Source organism: Etheostoma spectabile, chromosome 15 (genome assembly GCF_008692095.1).
Source record: "Etheostoma spectabile isolate EspeVRDwgs_2016 chromosome 15, UIUC_Espe_1.0, whole genome shotgun sequence".
NCBI lineage: Eukaryota > Metazoa > Chordata > Actinopteri > Perciformes > Percidae > Etheostoma > Etheostoma spectabile.
The window spans coordinates 27,419,448-27,445,642 of record NC_045747.1 but is presented as its reverse complement, the minus strand read 5'-3'; the positions used below and the strand labels follow the sequence as shown (position 1 = coordinate 27,445,642).

Here is a 26,195-nt window from a genome sequence, read left to right as displayed (position 1 = left end):
GTTAGAAGGTCATCAGTAATTTTCACCAGTGACGTCTCTGTGCTATGATGCTTTCTAAATCCTGACTGAAAGTCCTTAAGTAAACTATTGCTATGTATAAAATAACATAACTGATTAGTGACTAACTTCTCAAGGATCTTGGAGAGAAAGGGAAGGTTAGATACAGGTCTATAGTTTGCTAAGACCTCAGGGTCGAGGGTAGGTTTTTTCAGGATATACACAGTGCCGTATAAATGATATGATATGATATTTTATTTACTTGTCATGCCACTAAGTGGCCCATCCCACAAGGAATTACACAACACCAATACAAAAGTATTTTCATCCACAGCTTCTGGTCCTACGAATGAAGAAAACATATTACAGCTGCCACAACACAAAAGTGTAACCCAGAAATTGTCCAACTAGAACTAAACATTTCAAACATAATACAAAACTACAGTCACAAAACAAAAAAATATGTTTTGTGCATGTTTCAATAGAGCACAGATGTGCACAGTTGTGGGCACGGGGGCCCTTTGCTGACTGAAGCTTTTTGATGTTCTCATTAGTCAAAGTCAATCAGAAGCAGACCCTTCATATACTGCCAGCTCCTATTCTTCACCTTATAATAAAAGCCTGGGGCGCATACACACACACACACACACACACATACACAATCCCTCGCAGTGGCAGGGAGCTCTGTTTGGCTAAACTATAGGAATAATCAGTGTGTGTGTGTGTGTGTGTGTGTGTGTATTACTCCCAGGTGAAAGATGGACGCTGACAGAAAGCAGGCTTCTGGATGTGAAACTGCTCTGATTTGGATGTTTGAAGACGACATCATTTCACAATAACCTTTTATCCAAGTCTCAGCTGTTTCAGGTCCCTAACAGATATACCCAAGATCTTTTTGTTTAACTAGATACAGCCCCAAAATCCCCATCACCAACCCCACCAGACTCCATGTCAATAAACAGTACTTTTAGCGTGTATAGAGCCAGCATATTTCCACATGTAAATGGGTAAAATTAAGGGTTTATTTCAACCAGACCAGAGTGGTGATTGTTGGAACAGTGGAAAGACGAGCCCAGACAGCTTTTAATAGTTTTATTTTGTTTCTGTAGACTTTGAATGAACTGTGATTTACGGTGTTTAAATTGAAATGGAATCTGGTGGGTTTGGCGATAGCAATGTTTTATGTTCAACCAAAAGGATCTTACTCTTTAACAAAAAGGTCTGTCTTTGTAGGGATCCTTTCCATAATGTTGTCAGACACTAAGAATAATAACCTGAGCCTGTCAGTGGCAAAACAGCACTTCAATATTTATTGCAGCATGTTTCGCCACGGCTTAATAGTTGTTGTTGTAAATTGTTGTTCCCATCAGTAACTTAGACACAAAAACAGCGGAAAATAGGGCTGAAAGGTTGATATTACCAAAGTTTACTGCAAATGTGTAACACAGAAATATTGTATGAATGCCACAATAATGTCAATTGAGTTAGGGCATTACTTCAATTCATTTATATTTATAGTAGTAAAATCATAACAAGAGTTACCTTGGGACACTTTACAGATAGAGTAGGTCTATATCATATTCTATAATGAACAGAGACCCAACAATGCCCCCCAAGAGCAAGCATTATAGTGCAACAGTGGCAAGAAAAAACTTCCTTTTAGGCAGAAATCCTGGACAGACCCAGACTTTTGGTGGACATCAGTGACAATTTATCAGCTCTGAACATTATGATAATAGCATTAGACAGGGCAGCATGACATCCAGCGGTGACAGTGCAGACACCAGCCACTGATGGAGAGGACTGCTCCCTGCTCCTCCACACCACATGATGGGACAGGGGTTGGTCATTGTGAGGCGTGAGCAGCGATGTCAAGCTGCTACAGACCGACAGGATGCTGTGGGAAATAAGAGAATTCTCCCTTCAAAATTAGAGCATGTTTTAAATCATCCCGTGAAGGTGATCTGTACACAACATAAACGTAACCACAGCTGCATACTCAGTGAAGTCGGTAGATCCATTGACAAAAAAATGTGAAAAATTCATCCTTTACCTTGTCCACTTACACATTAGCATAGAATGTTCCAGAATCAGCCTATAATTGTTGTTACCAATAGTCCTTTGTCAGAATGTTTAATGGCCCTACAGAGGTGAATATCATGTAAATGTAATTACAGTTTTACGTTAAAAGTGACAAATGAAACCTGTTGAAGTGAGTATCTGGTTCCAGTGGCCTCGGACTGGGGGGGGGGGGCGCTGAGTATACATCAGCACATGGGCGTACTTCACAAAACTTTAAGGCTGCACCCCTTTCCACGGGATATAAACCAGAAGATCCTGTAGATGTCAATGCAATTTGATGTGTTTGGATAATCATTTTGAAAACTTTGCATGGATTTATTTGTTGTTAACCACATGTTTGTTATAAAGTTATAGTGCATACTTTCTGTCTCCGCCATGAGGAATTCTAAGTAATGACAACATTGTCGGAGCAACCACATAATACAAGCCTTCCGTGATCCCCCATTGTTGACATTTGAACTCAACTGAAAAACAAATGAAACACTGAGCGTTCTCCATACCAACTTAATAAATGAAGGTTGATCCCCTGCAGTCTTCCCCCTATGCCGGGCTGGTGTAGGGAAACAAATACCAGAATGAATTGTGGAAACTGGGAGGGGCCCGTAGAGAATGGCAATGCACAGGGTCCAGAATGTTGTGCTATACACTCGTGGCTGGCTCCCTACCAAACATAATCTCACAGACATCTCTCCATTAGTGCATGTATAGGACCTGAGCATGTAGTGTGTAATAACAACAGAGTGTAAAGTGTAATTGCCCCATAGGGATCAATAAAGAGTATATAAATAAATAAATACCAGGGTCCAAGCCGACATGCCCACATCGGACATGAAATGGGATAAAGGACCCACACAAACTTTCCCAGTTCAATCCCATATTTAACCCTCTGAATGAATAAATGAAGAGAGTAACGTCAACTAAAGCAGACTGTATGCGTTTTACTTTGAAAGTGTTGAGCGGAAGTTGTAGCCCATGTCTGTGTACAACTTTGACTGTGGCCCCAAGTTGTGTGCGTGTGTGTGCACGTGTGTGCGTGTGTGCATATATGTGTGTGTGAGAGAGAGAGAGAGGCAGGCAGGCAGACGGGTTGTGCGCCACCCGGAGCCTGATGAGACACTTCACCGGGGAGAAAGTACCGGCGCGCTGTGACACGCTTAGCGGCTTCGCTCTGTCACTTTTTGGACGTTTCTGTATTGGAAACTGGGGGGCTCGGGGCTTGGTGGATAAACGCACTGTTTTTGGAGATTAACTGATGTTGCATCTCCATACTGAATGAGCGCATAGGGAGCGCAGGATCCCCCCCCCCACCTCCTCTCAGAAGGTAAGGTGTTTATTTCTCCCCAAACACACGCTCACATCAGGCGGGAAGCGTCGCCGTTAACCTGCGGCTCCTGCCTTCCACGAAGACCGGGTATTACTGCCATATTCACCCCGTCAGGTCTCGGTGCTGCTGTTTGCATGACTCCATGAACAGAAGCATTGTGTGAAAGAGTCGCTGTACGTCCAGAAACTTAGAAAGTCGCCGTGGTCTCCGCACACGCTTCAAATATGGTCTAGAGCTACATGTGAGTGGGCAGATCTAGATTCAAAATGCTTTATTATTCCCACAACGGCGAAATTCACACTGTTGCTGCAGCAAGGAAAGGGGGGAAAGTACAAGACATTCTTAAGAGAAACAAACAATAAATAAATGTAAGTAAGGAGAATAAATAGTAACATGTATTTACAGTATTGAAGTAGCCTTTTTCAGTGACACTGCTGTTGTTGTGGCTCTGTAGCTACAGTGTTCTATGATGCAGGTGGATTTCCCTTCCACTGACTCTCATCCTCGGTCCGAGGTAGGCTACCCCCACAGCCCTGTTCGATGAACTCACGTACCCCTTCGTGTTACAAATTTTTAACACTTTTATAAAAAAGTGGATAGGTATATTGTTCTTTTTTCGTTTCTGAACTGTCACTATTTAGGTTGGTTTGGACAGCAAACGCAGGCTACTACTTGACAGTGAATGTTTCAACCGTGTATCAATTAACTAGGCTAACGGAAATTTAGCTAACTAAAATTGTTTAGTCAGTAGTTTTAGCAAACCATTTCAGCAGCTTAAAGCTGTTTTTTTTTACCATGTATCCATTACTTTTATCTAACTATTTGAACTGTGTAGTCAATACTTTTAGCTAACAATTTTAGCCGCTTTAAGATATTTTCTTTTATCCATTATTTTTCATTATTTTTAGCTAGCTAACTATTTGAACTGTTTAGCTAGTCAATATTTTTAGCTAACCATTTTAGCCGCTTAAAGCTATTTGTTTTTACCTTTTATCCAATACTTTTAGCTAACTATTTGAACTGTGTAGCTAGTCAATAATTTTAGTTAACCATCTGAGCTGCTTAGTTAAAGCTTTACATTTTTTTTTTACCATTTATGCATTAGGCCTACTTTTAGCTAACTATTTGAAGTGTTTAGTCAATACTTTTAGATAACCATTTTAGCCGCTTAAAGCTATTTTTTCTACCGTTTATCCATTACTTTTAGCTAACTATTTGAACTGTTAGCTAAGTCAACTCTTAGTAACCATGTCAGTCGCTTATGCAGTATTTTTTGTATTGGAGCTATTTACCATTTATGTAGCCCATTTGTTACTTTTAGCTTGCGTGTTTAAATTTCATGTCTTCAGGTGTTACTAGAGATAAGTTCTGTTTATCAAAACATAATTTCTAGTTTTTTAAATCATTGCTTCACAATATTTATAAGTACCCCCTGGCAACATTAGAAGTATGCTACCCCATGGGTTACACCTCGCCTACCCCTGGTTAGTTGTGTAAAATATTGTAATTGTAATACTGTAAATGTAATATTCCTAGGGGCTTGATGTGGGACACTGGCAGCTAAAATGACTTTGACCTCACTAAAGGGTTGTAAGAAGCATTATTAATTCATCAGATTAATTCATCATTAATAATGAAAAAATGTCCATCACAAACTTTAATATTTATTTATTTAATTTATTAAGACAACATCAACATTTCTGTGAATGTGCCAGTGTTAGCCAGCAGGCTAATTTTCAGATTCCGTTCACAATCATATGAAACAGAAAAGAAAATTATCTCTAAATGTTGGAACCATGTAATGTGGGATTATTATTATTTTCTATTACTGACTGATACATTTGAATATTGATTCTTTTTGTCTTGCAATGAAAAATTCTGGATCCTAGGTTACCAATAATGCAACAAAGCATCTTTAATAAGACCCCCTGTGGGCACCACCGATGTCATTTAAACTCCAAAAACTCCAGCACTGTCTTCTAAACACTATGTTCCCATACAACTAAACTGCATTCTCAGTTATGTTTCAAGTATCACAATTGGTCACAAACAATTAGTCAGAATTGTATTCTTAAATCTATCTAGAACATCTATATTTATTGTAATTGCTTAAATGATTTTGTCATTTAAATTGTAAATGTTTGAGATTTTTCTTTTCTTTTATTCTGTTATTACTCTAAAACACTCTGTAACTTGTGTTAATTGTATTAACTTGTGTTAATAATAATAACTTTATATATACACTCACCGGCCACTTTATTAGGTACCCCATGCTAGTAACGGGTTGGGCCCCCTTGCCTTCAGAACTGCCTCAATTCTTCGTGGCATAGATTCAACAAGGTGCTGGAAGCTCCTCAGGGAGTTTGGTCCATATTGACATGATGGCATCACACAGTTGCCGCAGATTTGTCGGCTGCACATCCATGATGCAATCTCCCGTTCCACCACATCCAAAGATGCTCTATTGGATTGAGATCTGGTGACTGTGGAGGCCCTGAGTACAGCGAACTCATTGTCATGTCAAGAAACCAGTCTGTGATGATTCAGCTTTATGACATGGCGCATTATCCTGGAAAGTAGCCATCAGAAGTTGGGTACATTATGGTCATAAAGGGATGGACATGGTCAGCAACAATACTCGCGTAGGCTGTGGCGTTGCAACGATGCTCAATTGGTACCAAGGGGGCCAAAGAGTGCCAAGAAAATATCCCACACCATGACACCACCACCACCAGCCTGAACCGTTGATACAAGGCAGGATGGTCCATGCTTTCATGTTGTAGACGCCAATTCTGACCCTACCATTCGACGTCGCAGCAGAAATCGAGACTCATCAGACCAGGCAACGTTTTTCCAATCTTCTATTGTCCAATTTCGATGAGCTTGTGCAAATTGTAGTCTCAGTTTCCTGTTCTTAGCTGAAAGGAGTGGCACCGATGTGGTCTTCTGCTGCTGTAGCCCATCTGCCTCAAAGTTCGACGTACTGTGCGTTCAGAGATGCTTTTCTGCCACTTGGTTGTAACGGGTGGTTATTTGAGTCACTGTTGCCCTTCTATCAGCTCGAACCAGTCTGGCCATTCTCCTGACCTCTGGCATCAACAGGCATTTCCGCCCACAGAACTGCCGCTCACTGGATGTTTTTTCTTTTTCGGACCATTCTCTGTAAACCCTAGAGATGGTTGTGCGTGAAAATCCAGTAGATTAGCAGTTTCTGAAATACTCAGACCAGCCCTTGGCACCAACAATCATGCCACGTTCAAAGTCACTCAAATCACCTTTCTTCCCCATACTGATGCTCGGTTTGAACTGCAGGAGATTCTCTTGACATGTCTACATGCTAAAGCATGAGTGCCGCCACGTGATTGGATGACTAGAAATTAAGTTTTAACGAGCAGTTGGACAGGTGTACCTAATAAAGTGGCCGGTGAGTGTAGATATATAGAGTTATTATTATTAATACAAACAGAATGCACAGAGTGGGGGATTTATGTTTTGGGGGGGTGGGTGTCAGTTGTGGCTCACAGGTCAGTTTTGCCCTGGGACCCATAAGTGGCTTAATCCCACCCCGTTAACTGTTGTTTTAACATGGCTAACCAGATATTATATATACAATAATTTTGATCTAAGAAATCTAAAACTTTACTGTTATTTGTCATTTAACATCATGTACACAAGTAAATTGGTAGTTGGAATGTATCTTTTACAAATCCCATATTTTGGACACACATGCATTTTAAGGGAGTAGCACAGAGTCAGCCATGATACAGCGACCCTGGAGCTGTTCAGGGCTTAGGACTGAGCTACTGCTGCCACCATCTAGTGTGTGTGTGTCACTTTAGTATTATTCATATTTATTTATATATATATTATTCACTGCTAAAAACTCCAGAAATTCTGTATTTCAACTTGCCGTGTCTTCTTGTACACAGGTTGGGCTCACCCAGCTATAGAGAGACCCAGACCTGGGGGAAAATCCACATCAAGATGGAGTTATTTATCTTCTGGAGGGCAGTCCTTATCTTCCTCACGCTTCCCCCTTTCCAGGTACTGAAGATGGATGGATGGATGGATGGATGGATGGATGGATGGAGTATGAATGCATAACTGAAACCAGGCACTCAATTGTCCCCCTCAATGTACTGAGTGTAAGATACACCTTCCTGATGTATTTAAAAAATAAACTCTATTAAAGTTTTGTTAAGGGTATCACGATTTTCACGAATTTTAAATTGAAATAAGATCAAAATGAGTTTTCAATTTTGACTATCAAAATCAGAAGCCGTATCGACGATTCCCCCAGTATTTGTTTCTCTCTCGACCCGCCTTTTCCATCATTATGGCTATAACAGTATAGCTTTCCGGCTGGTACTGTAGCTTGCAGCTAAAGATACGGACAGTGTGTCTCAATTTTGATTCTTTGAGTAAACTTGTATGTAGTACACACCGTACACTATTTATGCACTTGTGTAGTGCATACATTTTGTTCAGGTAGTGTCTCAAATTGTGCACGGCCATTATGCACTGACTGGAAAATACTCTTCTTCTACTGTTTAAAGGTAAACACAGCCAGGTGGAGCGTTGCCTGTTGTGGCTCAACATAATATTAATTGGTTAGTTTTCTCATTAACTGGCGGCACTATAGTGGTACTTATTTTTTTTTTTAAATACATGTATACACTACATTTGTGAGTTTGCTGCTAGGGTTAGCAGGTTTATCTGCGCCATTTTCACATGTTTGAAAATATGTTGGGAACGCCATCTTCGCTATGGAGCAAAGTTGGCAACGGTTGAGGGTGAGTAGTGTCCAACCATCCACAATCAACATTTTTACCGCTTTAAGTGCAGCATCCGGGTAGTTGTTGTGCACTGCTTTTGACCATACTTGGTCAGTGGGAACGTAGCACTCATGTACTCAAAATAGCAAGCGTGAGATTTGAGACGCAGCAAGGGTAACGTTAGCTCACCGTTAGCTCATCTGCTATTCCAGACAGCACGCCACTGCTAGCGTTAGAGGTGACAGACAAAAAACAGAAAATCCTCCTGCTTCCTTGAAGTCGTCTGTGTGACAACATTTGTCCTTCCACGTGAGTGAGTTATAGGAAACAAACAACAAAGGTAAAGCATGTGGGCTCCGACAGGACTTGCTGCATTCACGTGCACCCCGCTAAACTAATGGTGCATTCAACTGCTACTTGTAAACTCTAAGCTCAAACTGTTGTTGCAGAGTACCCTTCTTATGTCTGTTGGCTCCTATTGTGGCATTGCCGTGACTGTCAAGCAAAAATGTGATTGAATCCTGACCTTAAAATCAAAAACTTAAATCAAATCTTTTTTTTGGTATATTCAGTGTAGATTTTTTCTTTGATTCCCTGGCTCACGTGGCGGATCATTACATTCATTGGTGTAAAAAATGAACAAGACCCAATTAGAGAACCCTGGTCACTAAACAGCCAGCTGCTGATTTCTCACTGCGGCTGCTCTCAGCTCTGTTGCTTATGTTGATCTGACCTGTCCTCATCATTTTGTTTAACCCTCGCGTTGTCTTCCCATCGACTATGCAACTTTGTGTTTTTCTGCGCCGAAATTTCAACATGTTGTTGTTCTTTTTTCTAAACTTTTCTCAAAGTTTTTTTCAATTGTATTTTGAAATTTATTTTGTCACTTTTGTGGCGTTTTTTTCATAATTTTGTTATTTGTTGTAATTATGCTTTTTCCTATTTTTTTCCCAACTATTTTGTCCCTTTTTTAAACAAGTTTTTGTCACCTTTGGTGATGTTTTTGATGTTTTTTTTTGGTCACTTTTGTAACGTTTGATTGTTTTCCTGCATTTTTGCATATTTTTCCAGCATTTGTCACCTTTTTCAATCACTTTTTACTTTTTTTTAAGTCAGTTTTTGTTCTTTTGTCATAGTTCTGATATAGAAAGTTTTTGTAAAAGGGTCAAATTTGACCCAAGGGCAACAGGAGGCTTAAACAGGTCAAAACGGCCGCTGGGCAGTGTGCAGAGCCTGCTGCAGTCTTTGTACATGTGTAGGAGCTGGGGTGAATGTCACCTCTTTATATGAAGCAATACTGAGCGCAGGATGTTCTCTGGCAAATATAGCAGCTACTTAATCCCTGACAACAGGCTGCTGTGGGCCTGCTGTTCTCCATGATCAGCTCAGCAAAGAGGTCTTTATTTGGACCACGTCTGTTTATAAAGCCACTGAACCCGTTGCAGAAGCAGGAATATTTCTTCCATCTATTTTCAGGGTGGTGGGACTTTAAGCCCTGCTGTGTTGATTATTGATCGCTATAGTTGCTATCGCGGTGAACTGGGAATATAAATTTGAAGAATTAGACTGCTCATATCTGTATCACAGCCACATGGAATTTGTGTTTTTTTTTTTTTTACGGTGATTCACCACCTACAATAAACACATATGTATATATATGTTTATATGTTATTGGCCTGTAAAAGCCCATGTCAATCATCACAATTGATACTTTTATTTTCCATTAGCAGGGTTATTCTTGTAATATAAATCAAATTTCCATAAAAAAATAATTTAATTTAATTACTTTAATGTTGAATAACAATACTTTGCATTACTCATTCATTTCACTATAGGTAATAAAGAGAATGACTATCTATTACCCTGTAGAGTGGTAGACAGACAGACAGACAGACAGACAGACAGATAGACAGACAGATAGATAGACAGACGATGTTTGAGAGGTGAACACTGAATGGACTACACTGCATGAATCTGTATCTGAAAACTGTGTGTGTGTGTGTGTGTGTGTTTGTTTGTGTGTCAAAAAGAAAACCCTTTCAATATTCAAATCAAGAAATGTTAACATCAACACATTTTACAGTTTTTTCCAACTGTAGTTAATAAATGTGTAATGATAGCCGCTGTGATGTATTCAGTATCTACTCAAAACTAAAACTAATTACTAACAACTACTCAATTTCTTTTGCAATTCATAATTAATGTGAAAAAGTACATTGTTTCTCAATTTGTTTCTCAAACGTTTTTCAATGATTTAGACATGTACTTTGAATACAAATAATGTGCCTAATTGCATAAAAAGCTTAAAAAAGGAGCTTGTTTCTAACTAATCTTTAAATCCTAGAAACACCCCTCTTTGGCACCACCAACATTTGTTGAGATTGAGTACGACTTTGGGTGGTGGCGTAGACACTGTTGGTGGTGGTGATGAACGAAGAGGATGCTGAGTTGAGGAGCTCAGAGCTGGGTGCTGGAAACGATAACCTGGGGGTGAAAGGGCAGGAGGGGGGTCGTGACGAGTGCACAGCTGACTGCAAAAAGGGAAGTCCATTGTTAAATATTGATAGCATGTTATATAAAGGGTATATATTAAGGGTGTCACGATTTTGGAAGTCACAGTCTTGAATATCATATTTAAAAAATGGAATTGTCGATACTGCCCCGCTGCCCCCACGTCAAGTTCGGTCGGCCACACGTGTCGTGACGAAGTGCGGCGAGTCAGTCAACCTCCTGTAACTTAGCTACAGCCGGTCAAAAGATAGCATGGCATCTGCAGATGCTGGAGACCCATCGACACAACCTGAGCCCCCTCTTCTTTCAATGAAGTGTGTGAAAGTTTGAAAGTATTTTGGATTTATGTTGACAATGTTCTCGTTGTAGACAAAAAGCCACAGTTTGCAATCTCTGCTTTGTGCATGTACTATATATTCGGTGTGTTTACCATTGCCGGATAATTCTTCTGCTTATAGCTTCATCCCAATAAAACTGCACGAATTTCAGCCTGTATGCACATTTTGTAGCCTAAACCGAGCAGCTTATAGTGGTTATATTAGAGAGAGCAACAAGTTAGGGGACGGCCTAATCCTAGTACCTTCCAGGCAGCGCTGCCTGGAAGACGACGTTGGGGGCTTCAAACACCAAACTCCATGTGGTGCGAAGTGTCTGCCCTCAGGATTGTAAGTAAACTTTTTTTTTCTTTTTACTTTATTGACAAATTGTCAAGTTTCCAATTGACTGAAGATATGTTATTGTTACATTATGTTGTTAATAAATGTTTTATAATATAAAGTGGTACATTGCAAACAAAGGTCAGACATTATATTACACACAAGTCTAGTCTAAAAATGGCATAGCAACCTGTGCTTTAAAAAAAAAGTAAAAGTTGAGCTTTGAATCATGACCTTAGAATCAAACATGTACTTGAATTGAGGTGAATATACATATATACTGTACACACATATATAGATTCTAGGGAAAAGAACCGATTTTAAAAATTGTTGTACAAAAAAATCATGATAACATAATTTTTTGAAACCATATATTACTCCTTCTCTGTCCTCTTTACTTTGTTTTAACTTTCATCAGCTTGTTAATTTCACACCGACGCCCGTTACATGATCCATGTAGACATGAGCTGTACATACATGTTGTATGTCATACGATCGTGCAGAGGGATATGAAGAGATAGATGGTTAGCAGAATGAAAGGACAGCCGAGTGAAGGGGGATAGACAGGTGCCTCCACTGAGGCTTTCTACACTACCTTCCAATTAGACACAGACACACACACACACACGCATGCATGTGCACACAAACACACACACACACACACACACACACACGCACGTTCTCACACATGCGCGCACAGACACACACACACACACACACACGGTTCTCAAACCTTACTCTCCCCTCAGTCTGTGCTACCTCCCAAGCCTTATCACACACCTGTGGATAAGTCAATATCTGAGAAAAAAAAACTGCGTACTGTAAATTGTGCACTGTCTGTGTGTGTGTGTGTGTGTGTGTGTGTTCGACGCATTTGTGTCTGTGCATTAGTCCATAAGCAGTATGTGTCTGATTGTTTGAGTATTAAACGTAGTAAGCTCTACAGAATTTAGATTGGAATAAGAAAAGATGGTGCAGCTGTGTCGTTGCTGCTCCATGAGGAGTGTGCTTGCTTTTTGCTTTTTTATTCTTTCAGCAGCACACTTCTGAACATTGGATTTGAGGTAACTCAGGAGTTTTCCAGCATTGTGTATGTTGTATGTATCTGTGGCAACAATAACAGTGAGAGCGTGCCTCTGCAAACGCGAGAGGAGATGAGGCAACGATCTGATGTTCAGAGCAGGCTGAGAGCCCAGGCTTTCGGAAGTCCATTCCTTGGGGAGTAGGATGATCTTAGGGCAAGGTGTGGAGGAGTACAGCAATTGGTGTAATCCCAGCTCTCTTGCACTCCTGCTTGCCTGGCTTTGAGCGTCGGGCGGTTTCAATCCACCCAGTCTGCCTTTCCCTGGAGTCTGCCTTTCCCTTTCACTGTACGGATGTCATCCCAGCTGTGTGCATAGCACCACAGGCAGTTGCCAACACAGCATGGACGGAGCTGCATAGGATTTAGTGTTGGCACTGGACCAGGGACCGGGACACTGCCCTCCTTGTGACTGGAGACTTTTGGCAACATTCCATGTTCCACCAGAAGGGTAGGACTCTGGACCATTTTGATTCTCCATTTAAGGAGAGTTACAAGGCTAATTCTCTCCCACCATGCAGCAAGTCAGATCAACCGCCGTCATCTTCCTCATACCAGAATATCAACAAATGGTACACGAGTCCGTGATGATGAGCCAGGTCAAACATTGGACTGCCCAACGAGACACAACACTGCAGGATGCACTGAGTGATTTAGAACAGGATATAGAGCTGCAAAGATGAATCGATTAGTTGTCAACTATTAAATTAATCTCCAACTATTTCTATAATTGATTAATCCGTTTGAGTACTTCCAGCTCCTTAAAGGTGAATATTTGCTTCTCTGCTCTGTGACAGTTAAGTGAATATCTTTGAGGACTCTGTGGACAAAAAAAGACATTTGAGGACGTCATCTTTGGCTTTGGGAAACACTGGGCGACTTTTTTCCCCTATTTTCTTACTTTTTTTAGACCAAACAACATTGATTAATCGAAAAAATTAATGACAGATTAAACGACAATGAAAATAGTCGTTAGCTGCAGCACAACTGGGTTATGTAGCAATCCAGCTCTGAAAACATTATGGAAGTATTGACGAGCTTCATAACAACAATATACCTAATGTTAACCTATTTCTAACCAAGAAACCATGGGTTGATGGATCCCTCCATGCTGCATCGGTGAATATGCTCATGCATGTGGCTCAGGACTTGCTGTTGGAGAGGTGGCAATACACAAGACAGCATCCTACAGGATGCCCGGTGCCATAATAAACGACTGGTATCTACCGGACCAAATGATTAAGCAGATTTCAGTTCCACTTAAATGCCTGCCCTGCCCTTTGGTGCTCCAAAACAGACGTTACAGGCAACAGAAGCATTGCTGCATGTGACACAAGCTAAGTAGCATTACACTTGGCAGCAGGTAACATTAGCCTACTGTTAGCTAGTAGCTGGCTTAAACACGGTTAAAATGCGGTGGCAGTATTTCACGGGAAATGACTCCAACAGCGAGACGTCCAACAGTTTGCAGCTAAAGACACAGCGGAGACTATCTGCACTATCTAGAATTTTGTGGATCACCTCTCATAACAGCGGGCAGGGGCAGGGGCCGGAATGAAGTGGAAGAAATGACATGGCGCCGGACAAACAACACCAACAGGACATAATGGTACATTAATTTGCAACTCGTCAGCTCATGGTGCATTCAAAGTTATTGTAAAATACCCTATTGCCATCTAGTGGTTCTTTCTTTTGTCGTATAAGAGCAATTGACTGGTTATAAATTGTTGTTTTTGATCTTAAATATTGGCCTATGGCCTTAGCAATAGATAAGCCATCTTTAATGTCACCAACTTTCATTGTGTGCTTTGTTTTTTTTTAAGCAAAGTTAGGGCACCGTGTAAGTACCGACACTAGGCGCAAGAAATATCCACATATGAAAAATAAATCCCTTACGTTTGAATCATGTCAGTGAATATGAGAGGCTAACTTTACAAACTTCATTAATGGAGACAAAGAGAGAGTAATCGTGTTGGATCATTTCTGCCTGATGACTGTGTCAGCACATTTACCATTATTAATTTGTCCCATTGCTGAGTATGTCTGCTTATTACAATGGAGCTTCTGCACCATCTGCTTCTTTGTCTCCTTTTAATCATGAATTAAACACTTGAACTGCCCAAAGTCCTTTAAAAAGGTGTGCGGTCTCCAAGCTGCTGGGAGGATCCGAGCACACAGCTGTACTCTTCTGATATGTGAATTATAAACTTTGACTGGTGTATGAGGTTTTCTATTACAAGAGGATTTAGTAAAAGATAGTCCATGACAACACATGCAGTCATCGGAAATGAATGCACAGTTTAGAAGTTGTTTGTAGAAGAATGAGACAATCCTGGGGAAACTGGTGCAGCCAATGTGGGTCACTCACAGTGTTGGGAAGGTGATCGGCATCAGCTGTGTGCTTGGCCATCAAGTGGTATTTCAGACTAGACGTGCTGCGATGGTAGCTCAGTTCACGATGACAAAGCATACAGATCACTTTGGTCTTGCCAAGGGAACAATTGGCAACTTTTAAAAAGTAGACCTTTCCATCCAATCTTATCGGTGTCCATTTTAGCATCTCGCGCTCGCCATCCACTCAAAACTTAACATTACTACTCTTTGGCTCGCAAGCCCAAACAAGTGTGTGTGGCGTGCCTGTTGTTGTGTTTCTGGTCTAACTAGAACCGGCGGGTGTTTGTTAATTAATAAAGTTAATAACGCATTTAACTGAGAGCTCTAATTTTATTACATTTATTTACCAAGCACAAAATAGTGCAAAAATGCATCTTTAATACACGTTAGAAGCCCAATGGGTCACACGTCTTCCCAACTTTATTTAATATGACTTCTTGCAGTTAATGTAAGCTATCTTAACTTACCTGGAGATGTTTCCTGAGGTTGGATGTTGACATTTTTGCACATTTATGTTCAAACCCTTCTCAGATTTTTGGCATATTTGCCATAGCTGTTGCCATAGTGGCAACTCTCAGACAGCTTGGGAGACAATTTAACTGTCAGACAGGTGGCCCTGCAAACGTGGCTGGATATGCAAAAGAAGACATTGCACACATAAAAAGCATGCAAAGCAACACAATTAATATTATTCAAATATAGCCTAGCTTCCAATGCAATTATGAACATTTTCACAGGCAACTGTGATTTAATTACACATTTATTCACAGTAACTGTAACGGATTACCTTTATTTTGTAATTAAATTCTGTAACCCTTTCACACATGACTAGTTACTCCCCAACACTGGTCACACGTCCTCTGTCAGTATGCGAGTGCAGATGTTTTTTCTGATACGTCAGTAAGTGAAAAGGAGTTAGAACAGAGGTGTATTCAGCTTGTGTCTTACGCTGTGTATTTTAGCAGTCACATAGGAACTATCCCCCCGTAATATCACAGTACAAGCTGCTGCTTTTCATCCTGTGTCCACCTGTTTGTCATTATTTCTGACCTATGAGGTCCAGTGGCAGTCTGGGCCAGTCCCAGAGCCAATAATGGGCCCACCCACATTACCCACTGGCCCACCCAGCCAAGTTTACTCACAATACATTTTGTCACAAAAGAAATTCAAATTAAGCTGATAGCAAAGTCAGAGTGGGGGCAAAAATTGATACAGACATAGTTTGAAGTTCAATAAAAAGGTAATAAACTGCAATCTATCGCAGAATATTGCAATATGTTAGGTTTGTTTCTCAAAAATATTGTACCGTGTCATTAGAATCGTGATAATATAATATCGCATTGGTGCATATTTCTTTTTTATATATGAATATTGTAACTTTGCTAGAGGTGCCATTGTTGTGTGCATGTGATTCTGTCATCATATTTTGCTTTTGGTGTTTTGGCTTGCGTATTACGGCATATGTTGGGAGAGAGATTATGTTATCGGCTGGGGGGGCTCGTTGAACATATACTAATGAAAATCAATAAAAACGTACAGTGACTGATATAAGTGCGTGTAAAGCAATTTGTTTTCTTCATTAAGGACAATGTATTGACTCTGTTTGAGGTATTTAAGCAAATATGAACAAAACCACCCAGATTTCCTCTGGTATGTATGTATATATGTATATATATATATATATATATATATATATATTATATATATATATATATATGAACTACTATACTACTACTACTATAGGAACAGTTGGACACATTGGACTGACTTTGTGTGGTTAATTGAGAAGTGAAGAAATGTTTTGGTGAATTATATAAGTTAGACCAACGTTGAATGAATGGGTGTAGATGAGATGATGGTGGTGGGTGTAGGAGGGTCAGAGTGCACGCTTGGCTAACTGCGTGGATTATCACAAGCAGATGTGGGATCAGAATCACGCCTGATTGCCTTTCATTGTCTGGGTGTTTTTCTAGATGTGCTGCAAGATTTAGAGCTTTAGAGCTTGGTTTTTCATTGACCCCGGCTGGCTTTCTCGTTTTCAAACTTTTTCTTCTCCTGGATTTGATCTAGCATACCCCTCATTTTGTCACTTTTTTGTAACTAAATATTAATTGCTGGGGAAATGCCTCAAAAGAAGAAAAACATTATCTATGGGCATTATCGCATGTCGTGGCAAATCCATTTCAGAATGTCAACAGTAGTGGCTGGGTTAGCTCAGTTGGTAGAGCAGGCGCACATATATAGAGCTTTCTCTCTCTCCCCTTTTATGTCTTCATCTGCCCTGTGGAAATAAAGGCCTAAAAATGCCCCCCCCCCAAAGAAATGTCAGCAGTAGGCAGGACTAGTCTTGACTCATTTCCAACGTTTATTGCCACTTCTTTTGTTAATAAGTTTGCACTCACGGAACCAGAGACTAGACGTCACCTCAGCCTGTTCCTGTACAGCCAAGTCTTGCATTTTCCATTCAAGCATTTTCCTCCGCTTCTCTCTGGCAGGAATAGTTATTTAGAACTAGATATTTTAACTGACCAACGTTTCTTTTACATTACATCACGTAACGGTCCAAAAACCTTGCTCCGCAGCTACGGCTAACCCACAAACAATTCTTTTCATCTGTCTAGAGAACATTGCACCTGCATAGCTCTAAAAACACTAAATTATGGCGTTTTTCTTGCCTCGACTATACTTGCCTTTTCTGGTTTTCCATTACAAAAAAAAAGTCCCTGGTACCTGCTAACAGGTATTTTTTTTAGTACTACCTCGAGGTTCCAAGCAAGCTGAGGAGATACCAAAAGGTGACGGGAAAACCGGCAGACTGCTGATTGGTCAGAGAGAATAGACACTATTTTTTTTTTTTTGCTGCCTCTAGCTTCTTTTGAAACTAAATTTGTCTTATGGCTGTGGTAACAGCCACATGAATCAAAAAGAACACACCTTTGACGTTCTGTGTGTGTATCGCGTAAGGTCACGGCAGTTTCCTGCTATGGCGACCAGCCACGGCTTGCCTCACGCATGAAGCGGTACTAATCTGCAATGGAGAAAGGAGGACGAGAGACTGCGATCGAGTCGAGGCGAGTCGAGCAGGTACCATTAATGGAAAAACACCATAAGACAGGGCTTTGTCGCTATTCCATTCTTTCCCGATAAAAGGCGGATTCAATTTCTCTCAGATTTTCCGTAAACCGATGTGATGTAGTTGCTGTCAGCGGTACCGTAAAAACAAAAAGTATTTAGGTGAATGATTGCAAAAATATCATGATACATAAGATTTTTAATTTTTTTCCCCCACCTCTATAAGTCCTAACGATATCCAATGCCCTTTGTTTTGAAACTGTACATTAACAGCACTGTAGAACTGAAATTATATAAAATTTACAAATACAAATACAAACAGTTCAAAGTTAAATTCAGTTAATTTTGGCTGCTGGATTGCACCAAACAGGAGGCGAGCAGAACAATGAGGGCCAAGGGAGTGGTAGAGGAGAGAGTAAGTGCAGTGACAAAGTGAGTTTGTCTGTTTCCTGTTGGCCGGGCCTTCCCGGTGCCAGCCTCTTCCTGTCATCCTTCAGCCTCGCGGCAGGGACAGCTGTTCAAACACAACCCACCAACAGTACCAGCTCTGCCTTTTCCGTCTCATCCACCATGCAGGATTGCCCCCACCCCGGCCAGATTCCCCCACCCTGATTCCCTCACCAGCTTCCTCTTCCCCTCGTACCCACAAACAACAACCGGATGAAATCACCGAGCTTTTCCCTTCACCCTCCTCTGAAAACAGCATTGTCTGTGATGCCAGCGAGCTATTAGGCATGGCTTAGAGGAATGCGGTTTGCTGTTGCCATTGTGTGTAGGAATGACAACCTGGTGGAGGAACTGCAGAGAGCAGCCAGGATCCAGAGATGCAAGGCATTTTTTTTTTTTTATATATATTACGTTACATTTTTAGAATTTGTTCTTTAAATTCCTTGAGAGACCTCTAAATTCCCAACTTTTAACTAGGTCTTGGACAGTATGCTTTTGTCCCAATTCAGTTATTTCACGATACACTGATTCGATTTGTATTGTGATTTTCATTAATTGCGATTGTAAAAATCACAAAAACTAAAAAATACATCATTAGACATTTGTAAAACTAATTATTTTCTAAAAATAATGCACATCACATGTTAGTCAGTCAGTCTGACATTTATTTCATTTGTAAAGAAGAACATACTGCGACATGGATTTTCTGCTTTTGCTCTGTTTTGCTGGAAACAGATACCGTATAAATAGGAAATATTTAGGTGAATCATTGGTCAAAAAAATGAATTGAAATATTGATTCTAGGGAAAAGAATTGATTTTAAAAAATCATCGCAAAAGAAATCACGATACAAATGATTTTTTTTCCCATCCAAACTTGGAACTGTTTTGGGCAAGTTACTTGAAAAATGTAATCAATAAAGCTACCTGTATGCGGTTATCACCACTACCCCTTCTTTACAATGGGGAGCTTTTCCCCCTGAGTGGGTAGAAGCTATAAAGCATTTTTCTTCTTTATTCTTCAATACAACCTATTTATTTATTTATTTATTTTACATTTTAAAGGTCCCATGGCATGGGATAGCTACAGACTAAGAAATGGCATGTTCTAAAGAAAAGCTCATTGTGGGACGGGCTCTAGTGGCTGTAATTCTGGACCGAGGCTGAATTTTGTGAAAGAGACTTCAGATACAGTATTAGGGGACCACTAAGGTCTATATAAAAGAGACTTCAGATACAGTATTAGGGGACCACTAAGGTCTATATAAAAGAGACTTCAGATACAGTATTAGGGACACCAAGGCTATATAAAAGAGACTTCAGATACAGTATTAGGGGACACACAAGGTCTATATAAAAGAGACTTCAGAACAGTATTAGAGACCACTAAGGTCTATATAAAAGAGGCTTCAGATACAGTATTAGGGGACCACTAAGGTCTATATAAAAGGACTTCAGATACAGTATTAGGGGACCACTAAGGTCTATATAAAGAGACTTCAGATACAGTATTAGGGGACCACTAAGGTCTATATAAAAGAGACTTCAGATACAGTATTAGGGGACCACTAAGGCTATATAAGAGACTTCAGATACAGTATTAGGGGACCACCAAGGTCTATATAAAAGAGACTTCAGATACAGTATTAGGGGACCACCAAGGTCTATATAAAAGAGGCTTCAGATACAGTATTGGGGACCACTAAGGTCTATATAAAAGAGACTACTAAACCTACTGATACCGATCACTGATCACCGGTCTCCGATCACTAGGTCTATTTTTAATAGTCTCAACAACATTGTACAGTATATGTATTAAAATTAACAGAAGATATTGTACTGTGAATTGTCAACTGTTTACCTTAATTGACAGGAAACTTTCAACATTCTACTTCCTGTTAGAAACATCTTAAACAGCTTAGAGCTTAACAAATAAGCTTTATTTTGAAATAAACTACAAAAAAACTGTCATTGTTTAATTTACAAAATTTACAAAATTTAAAGTGTAATAAAACTTAAAGCGCAGAGCAAAGAAAACAAAATAGATATAATTAAAGCCATATCTCTTAAAGCTTACTTGTTAAGCATCAATGGCAGATTTTTCTTTAGAAATGTAAGCATTTCTGCATTTTTGACAGACAACTTGTTCCTCTTCTCATCTACAATGTTCCCTGCTGTGCCAAAAAGTTGCTCGCTATCTACACTTGTGCATGGTGCACAGAGGTAGGCTCGTGCTCATTGTGCGAGAGCGGGGAAACAACTTTTATTGTCTTGCCAAAAAACAAGCGCCTGTCTGCTCTGTGAGATGATAGAGCTCTGATAGGTAGAGGTTCATCTGCGATGATGTTGAGCTGCTGATGTCACCGCCACCATGTTCCCCATCTTCATCCAACAACTCAGCATACATAGCATGTTAGGATCCAGCTCGTGGCACTTTTTCTGGGAGCTCAGCAAACCATTTTGCTGCTCCTGTCCAGTGGCAAGGACATCAGAAAGCAGCCCGCGAATCTGGGGCTTGAGTGTGTCAGAGAAATATCTTTCTTTATAAAAAATAAAAACAAAACATTAATGGATGTAATTAAACAAATATGAATCAGAAATACTTTTTGATCCCAAAGGGGAAATTGGGTTAAGTTACAGTCTCTCCTTTTAAGAAAAGAAACACGTAAAAACCATTATTTAATGCATTTCATAGTTTATGCTGTGCTATTGTTTTTGTTAATGAACTAGTCTTGAGCCAAATAGGCAATAGCATACTCCAAATTTGCATTTTTACTCTGTAGTCTTAACTCTTCTTCCAAATGTTTATTTTTCTAGTAAATTTGAAGGGAATGCCAGCCAGCCTGCTTACTAAAAGATTAGCACACTAATCATTTCAGGCATGTATCCATCGTTTGGGCCAAGTTAGATTTTTCTTGCAAGAGGAATTGGGAAACCTACTTAAGAATTCAATATATTCAATTAACATTGACATTATTTAAATATAGTTTCATTATCTGACACCGACACAACTGGAGACACAGTGAGAGAGAGAGAGAGAGAGAGAGAGAGAGAGAGAGAAAAAATAAATGTGTGAATGAAGTTCTCACCTCGGATTGAGCACTGGTGCAATGGTATACAGGCGCTTCGATTGGATGTCACTGAATCTGTTCTGAACCACTTCCAACAACCCGGCTTTCAAAATTTTTACACCGTGGTCCGTCTCAGCTGTTTTCTCCAGAAGACGGGTTAAAGCTCTGATGGATAGTATACCATTTGCAGCCGATGCAGTTGATGAGCTGATCTGGTGCATGAGCTCTTCAAACGGGGCGAGTAGAGAAATCACATTTTCCGACGATGCGTCTTCCACAGGCCATTATATCAGCGATGCTGCGTTGTGATAAAACTCCACCAGCAACGGCAAGCTGCAGTGTATGAGCCATGCACGGCAGGATGGGTAGATATGCATCCCTCATGGCCTTTACCAAGTTCTTGGCATTATCCGTTAGAACAACTTGCACTTTTTCCTTCAGGATTCCCCATGCGCAAAACATGTCGCTGAATGCGGCAGCAAGAGCCTTCGCGGTGTGTGACCCCGAACATTTTTGAGAATGAAGCCCAAATCTTTTAAATTCAAAGTTTTGATTAATAAACTGCGCAGTTAGGCTCAACATGGACATGGGACGTACATTTAAACTCCAAATGTCACTTGTGAAGCTGATTGATGTAAGGTTGTCCTTCATAAGGGTGTCAACATGTGCAAACACGGTTTGGTATGACTGCAGCAGGCAAACACCAGTGAAATATTTACGCCCTGGCAGAGTGTAGCGTGAATCCATGTAAGTCGCCGGAACCCCTCGTCTTCCACGATTGGCTGGTGATCGAGGCATATGAATTCCATTATTTTGGCTGATATTTCCTTTTTTTTCCTTGCTGTCATTACTGTAGGGTTGCTGTCGTTGCAGTGTCTCTGTTACAGACAGCTGAGTGAGTGGCGCCGGAGCTGCTACACAACCCCGCTCTCTCTCTGCCTTAGCGCTAGCTAACTTTGAAAATTCCTTGTATTCCTTTCTATGGCTAACCTTCAAATATCTGATCAGGTTGGTGGTGTTGAAATGTCTTTGGAACTTTCCGCCTTGTGGACTTTCCTTGGCACACACGTTGCAAATCGCTTATGTATTTTCTTTTTTAGACACCTTGTAGAACTGCCAGACTGGTGAATGTAGCGAGGCCGCCATTTTAGCTGCGCGTAAAATCTGATCGGCCTTTATGGGGACCACCAATCAAACTATTTAAAGCCTTTATCGGCCGATAACGATCAGTGACCAATCAATCGGAGCACCCTTACTATTTAGTACTTATTGAACAAGTAGAACACTACTCTGATTATTTGACAGCAGAAGAAATTGATTCTGTTACTCGCAATGGATGCCACAGTGAGGCAATTTTTCCCTGGTCAATAATCTGTTGTAACCAGGTTACGTAATGAAAATCCCCCAAAGCTGCTGGTGTGCCAGAAATCCTAGGTTAGCAAAGGCTAATGAGAACAAATCTGTGTATGATCCCAGCCTGTTTAAAAGACTCATATCATGGGTGTACATCAGGGACAGGATCAGGGCACTGCAGGAGCAGGGCCTCATGGACAACTTTGAGTGAGGCTCATGAGCCCATAATGTATTTTGTTATGTTGTTGTTGGGGATCTTTTCATTCCCCTCTGGTGTGAGCCTGGGCTTTGGGTGATTTTTCAGTGAACTATGACACATTTAGTCCATTAGATCCTTGCCAGCAGTAGCACAAAATTCAGGAAAAGGCTTTCAGTGTCAATCATCCTACCCCCTGATCCTCCACACTCAGAGACAGCTCCGTTCAAAGTAAACTCAAACCCAGACGAGGAACGATTAGGATATCCATGTGGAATAATATCATTTTGACCGCGTGGCCTGCTGAGTAGGCTCAGCCCGCCGCTGTTATCAGTGTTGTCATTATTTTTTCCCAGCTTGATTTGTGTTTATTATTCAGTTGTGGGTTCATTATGGCTGGAATGTGGTTGTCTTTTCACATCTTTCGAGCGGAGTGGCGTTCTGGAGTTTATTATTATTTGAGCCCTACTCATCACCTGCTTCCTCCCCCTGTCCTCTCCTTCCTTCCTGGCCGGGAACAAGAGCTGTTTCATGGGCTTTATTAAGTTTCATTTTGTTCTTTGCCTTTGCCATTAACTTGTTAACCTGTGATATTTCCTAACCGCTCTCTGCTCCGCTGCCTTGGATTTATACCTCCTTAAGGAGCAACTAGTAAGCAGCTGCTTGGAGTTGCAGTGTTACAGATAAAGGTTTAAATCAGTGGGTCACATGGGTTTAAGTAGAAATGGAAGGCTCTGGAGAGCAGCAAAATAAAGTTAAATGAAATACATGTGGTAGAGGCAGAGCTTAGCCAGAGTTTTTCTTTCTTTCTTTCTTTCTTTCTTTCTTTCTTGGGGGCAGGACTTCAATAAGATGAAAATCACACTTGCCTGACATGTGGTCCTATAGAGTTGATATAATAGGTGGGTGATATGACATTGAACTGTATATACTGTACCAGAAGTCAATATACCGAATCATAGTGACGTCACGCAAACACAAAAATCCCTTCCGGGTAGATGAATGGCAGTTGATTTCAATTGCGGACATATGTGAAATCAGCTACATTTATTTTATATTTTTAGCCATAACTGTAACATTTAAAGACATCTAGTTAAACACGGCGGTCCGACCTCTCTGTCGTCCCTGCTGTGCTTATTTTGTGTCCTATGTTGCTTTGATAGCATCTTTGATTAAACAAATCTAGCATTAGAAACAGCAATATGTCACCGCCGGTCGGACTGACTAGTTTGGGGGGTGTCATTTTCTTCAGTCTGTGGCCCAACAGGTAAATAAGCTCTTCAAGCTAACGTTAGTTAAAGTGTTGACATATGAAAGCATCAAACATGCATTTTAGATAGAGGAGATGAGAGTATATGCAGTTGTTCCTTTTCCCCGTTTGCTCAGCATCATTACATTGTATGTACGGCACACAGGAGTTTTCTAGGAGATGGGACCCCTATTAGTGTAACTGTTACTCGGCTTAACAGTTCGCTCTCTATTGTTCCCTACAGTACATTCAATAACAATTGAAGAAGAGACCGGAGATGTCACATCGTAGTTAACTCAAACATTTAATTCATCAGGTATGTGTCTGAATGAACGTTTTTGTTCCCAGAAAGATTCTGGTCCCAATTAGCTAGCTGTTAGCAAATAAGGCGTATAGTCTAGTATAGTCTAGTCCCTTGTCTGGTTTTATTAGACCATTGTAGCCAATGTTGGATTTCTACAGGATTTTTGCATCAATGTGAAATACTTTGATTAGTCACACTTTTTTGAAAAGGATCCCTTTTAAACTAGATTGTTTAAGACTTGTTAACCTTTGTGTTGTCTTCCCGTCAACCACACAGCTTTTTGTCATTCTGGGTCAAAATAAAAACCTACATTTTTCAAATATTTTGGTTGTCTTTTTCGACACTTTTGTGGCTTTTTTGACATTTTTAAGTTTTTTTTTCTTCCCCAAGTTTTTTTTTTCACTTTTCCAACGTCTTTGTCGATTTTATTTATTTATTTCTAAAAATGTTACGTTTTTTTTTTAAGTTTTGGAAGCTTTTTCTGACTTTTTTGATCACTTTTTCTGATAACTCTGTCGATTGTATTTTAGTTTTTTCTTGTTTTTTTCCCCATGTTTTTGAAGCATTTTTGTCACTTTTTTCAACCTTCTATCAATTTTTTTTCAAACGCTATAAAATCTAATGAAATACCTAAATTAATTGAAAGTAGTGAACTGATCATTTATTTTACACTACAGAACATCCACGTTATTATTTTTGGACAGTTTGTTGAAAGAAACCCACATTCTTTTAATATAGAGACTTTTTGAAAATGGGTCAAATTTGACCCGAGGACAACAGGAGTGTTAAAAGAGTTTTTGGGTATTGTGCCCGAGTCAGAAAGGTGCCTTGCTGGAATCGAGTTGGTGCCGTTGTAATGATGTGTCTTACCCATATCCAAAACTTAAAGACTTAAAGGTCCTGTACACCTACACGTGTTTGCACTTACTTTGGCTGACCTCTACTCATGTTAAGGGTAGGAGGAGCTACACTTTGAATTTGTACCAATGTTAATGTAGCAATAACAATTATATGTAAATGTGACATTTGTTCCACCCTTAATTACACAGTTCAAATAGGCCTTTTCAGTCACAAAATATGTCCAAACACCCGCGCGAGTTTGTCCTGGGTGCATAGGACCTGTAAGGTTTAAAAGTGAACTTGTCAAAAAAACATGACAGCAAATATAGCAGTACGTTGTAAACAGTAAACATCATGAGTATTGTGTCAAAACTTAAGTAACAGTACATATACAACAAAGATATATTAAAGTTGATTTTAGAAAAATTAAAATATATAATACTGTAAGCTGTAACACTTTTAAAAGCTCAATAAAGTAGTGTTTCCTGTGGCTATGAATATTAAATTACTTTTTTGGTAGTTAAATGGCCTGGCACCAAAAATGATCTTCTTGCATCACTTGTTTTTCAGCTGCTGTGAATGTTTTGGCACTTTGGTACTGCAGTTTCTTTCTGTTATTTATTGACACTTATTACTCCAATTCCCTAGACTGGGTAAACCCAGCCCGTCCCCCCCCCCAAATTTCTGATGATTTCCAATTTCTAGAGCCAAGTTCGTAGCTCTCCAGAGCTGCAACTTTGTTCCTTTTGGATAGAGGACTACTCTCTTAGAGTGATCTGTTTATCTCATGCTCTCTCTCTCACACACACACACACACACACACACACACACACACACACACACA

At 40.1% G+C, this 26,195-nt stretch overlaps 1 protein-coding gene and 1 long non-coding RNA gene across 3 annotated transcripts in view; one reads left to right on the top strand and one right to left on the bottom strand.

Annotated features, from left to right (window-relative positions):
* The first annotated feature begins 3,149 nt into the window (after positions 1 to 3,149).
* adamtsl3 (ADAMTS-like 3) overlaps positions 3,150 to 26,195 on the top strand; it is a 238,953-nt gene continuing 215,907 nt past the window's right edge. For both annotated transcript variants that reach the window (XM_032537404.1, XM_032537405.1), the window contains exons 1-2: positions 3,150 to 3,400; positions 7,333 to 7,447. In XM_032537404.1, coding sequence (XP_032393295.1) covers positions 7,388 to 7,447 — 60 coding nt within the window. In that variant the 5' untranslated portion in view covers positions 3,150 to 3,400; positions 7,333 to 7,387. The remainder of the gene's footprint in view (positions 3,401 to 7,332; positions 7,448 to 26,195) is intronic.
* The window catches only part of LOC116702899 (uncharacterized), a 16,575-nt gene continuing 14,588 nt past the window's right edge, over positions 24,209 to 26,195 (bottom strand). The window contains exon 3 of the long non-coding RNA XR_004335281.1: positions 24,209 to 24,380. This is a non-coding gene — a long non-coding RNA (uncharacterized LOC116702899). The remainder of the gene's footprint in view (positions 24,381 to 26,195) is intronic.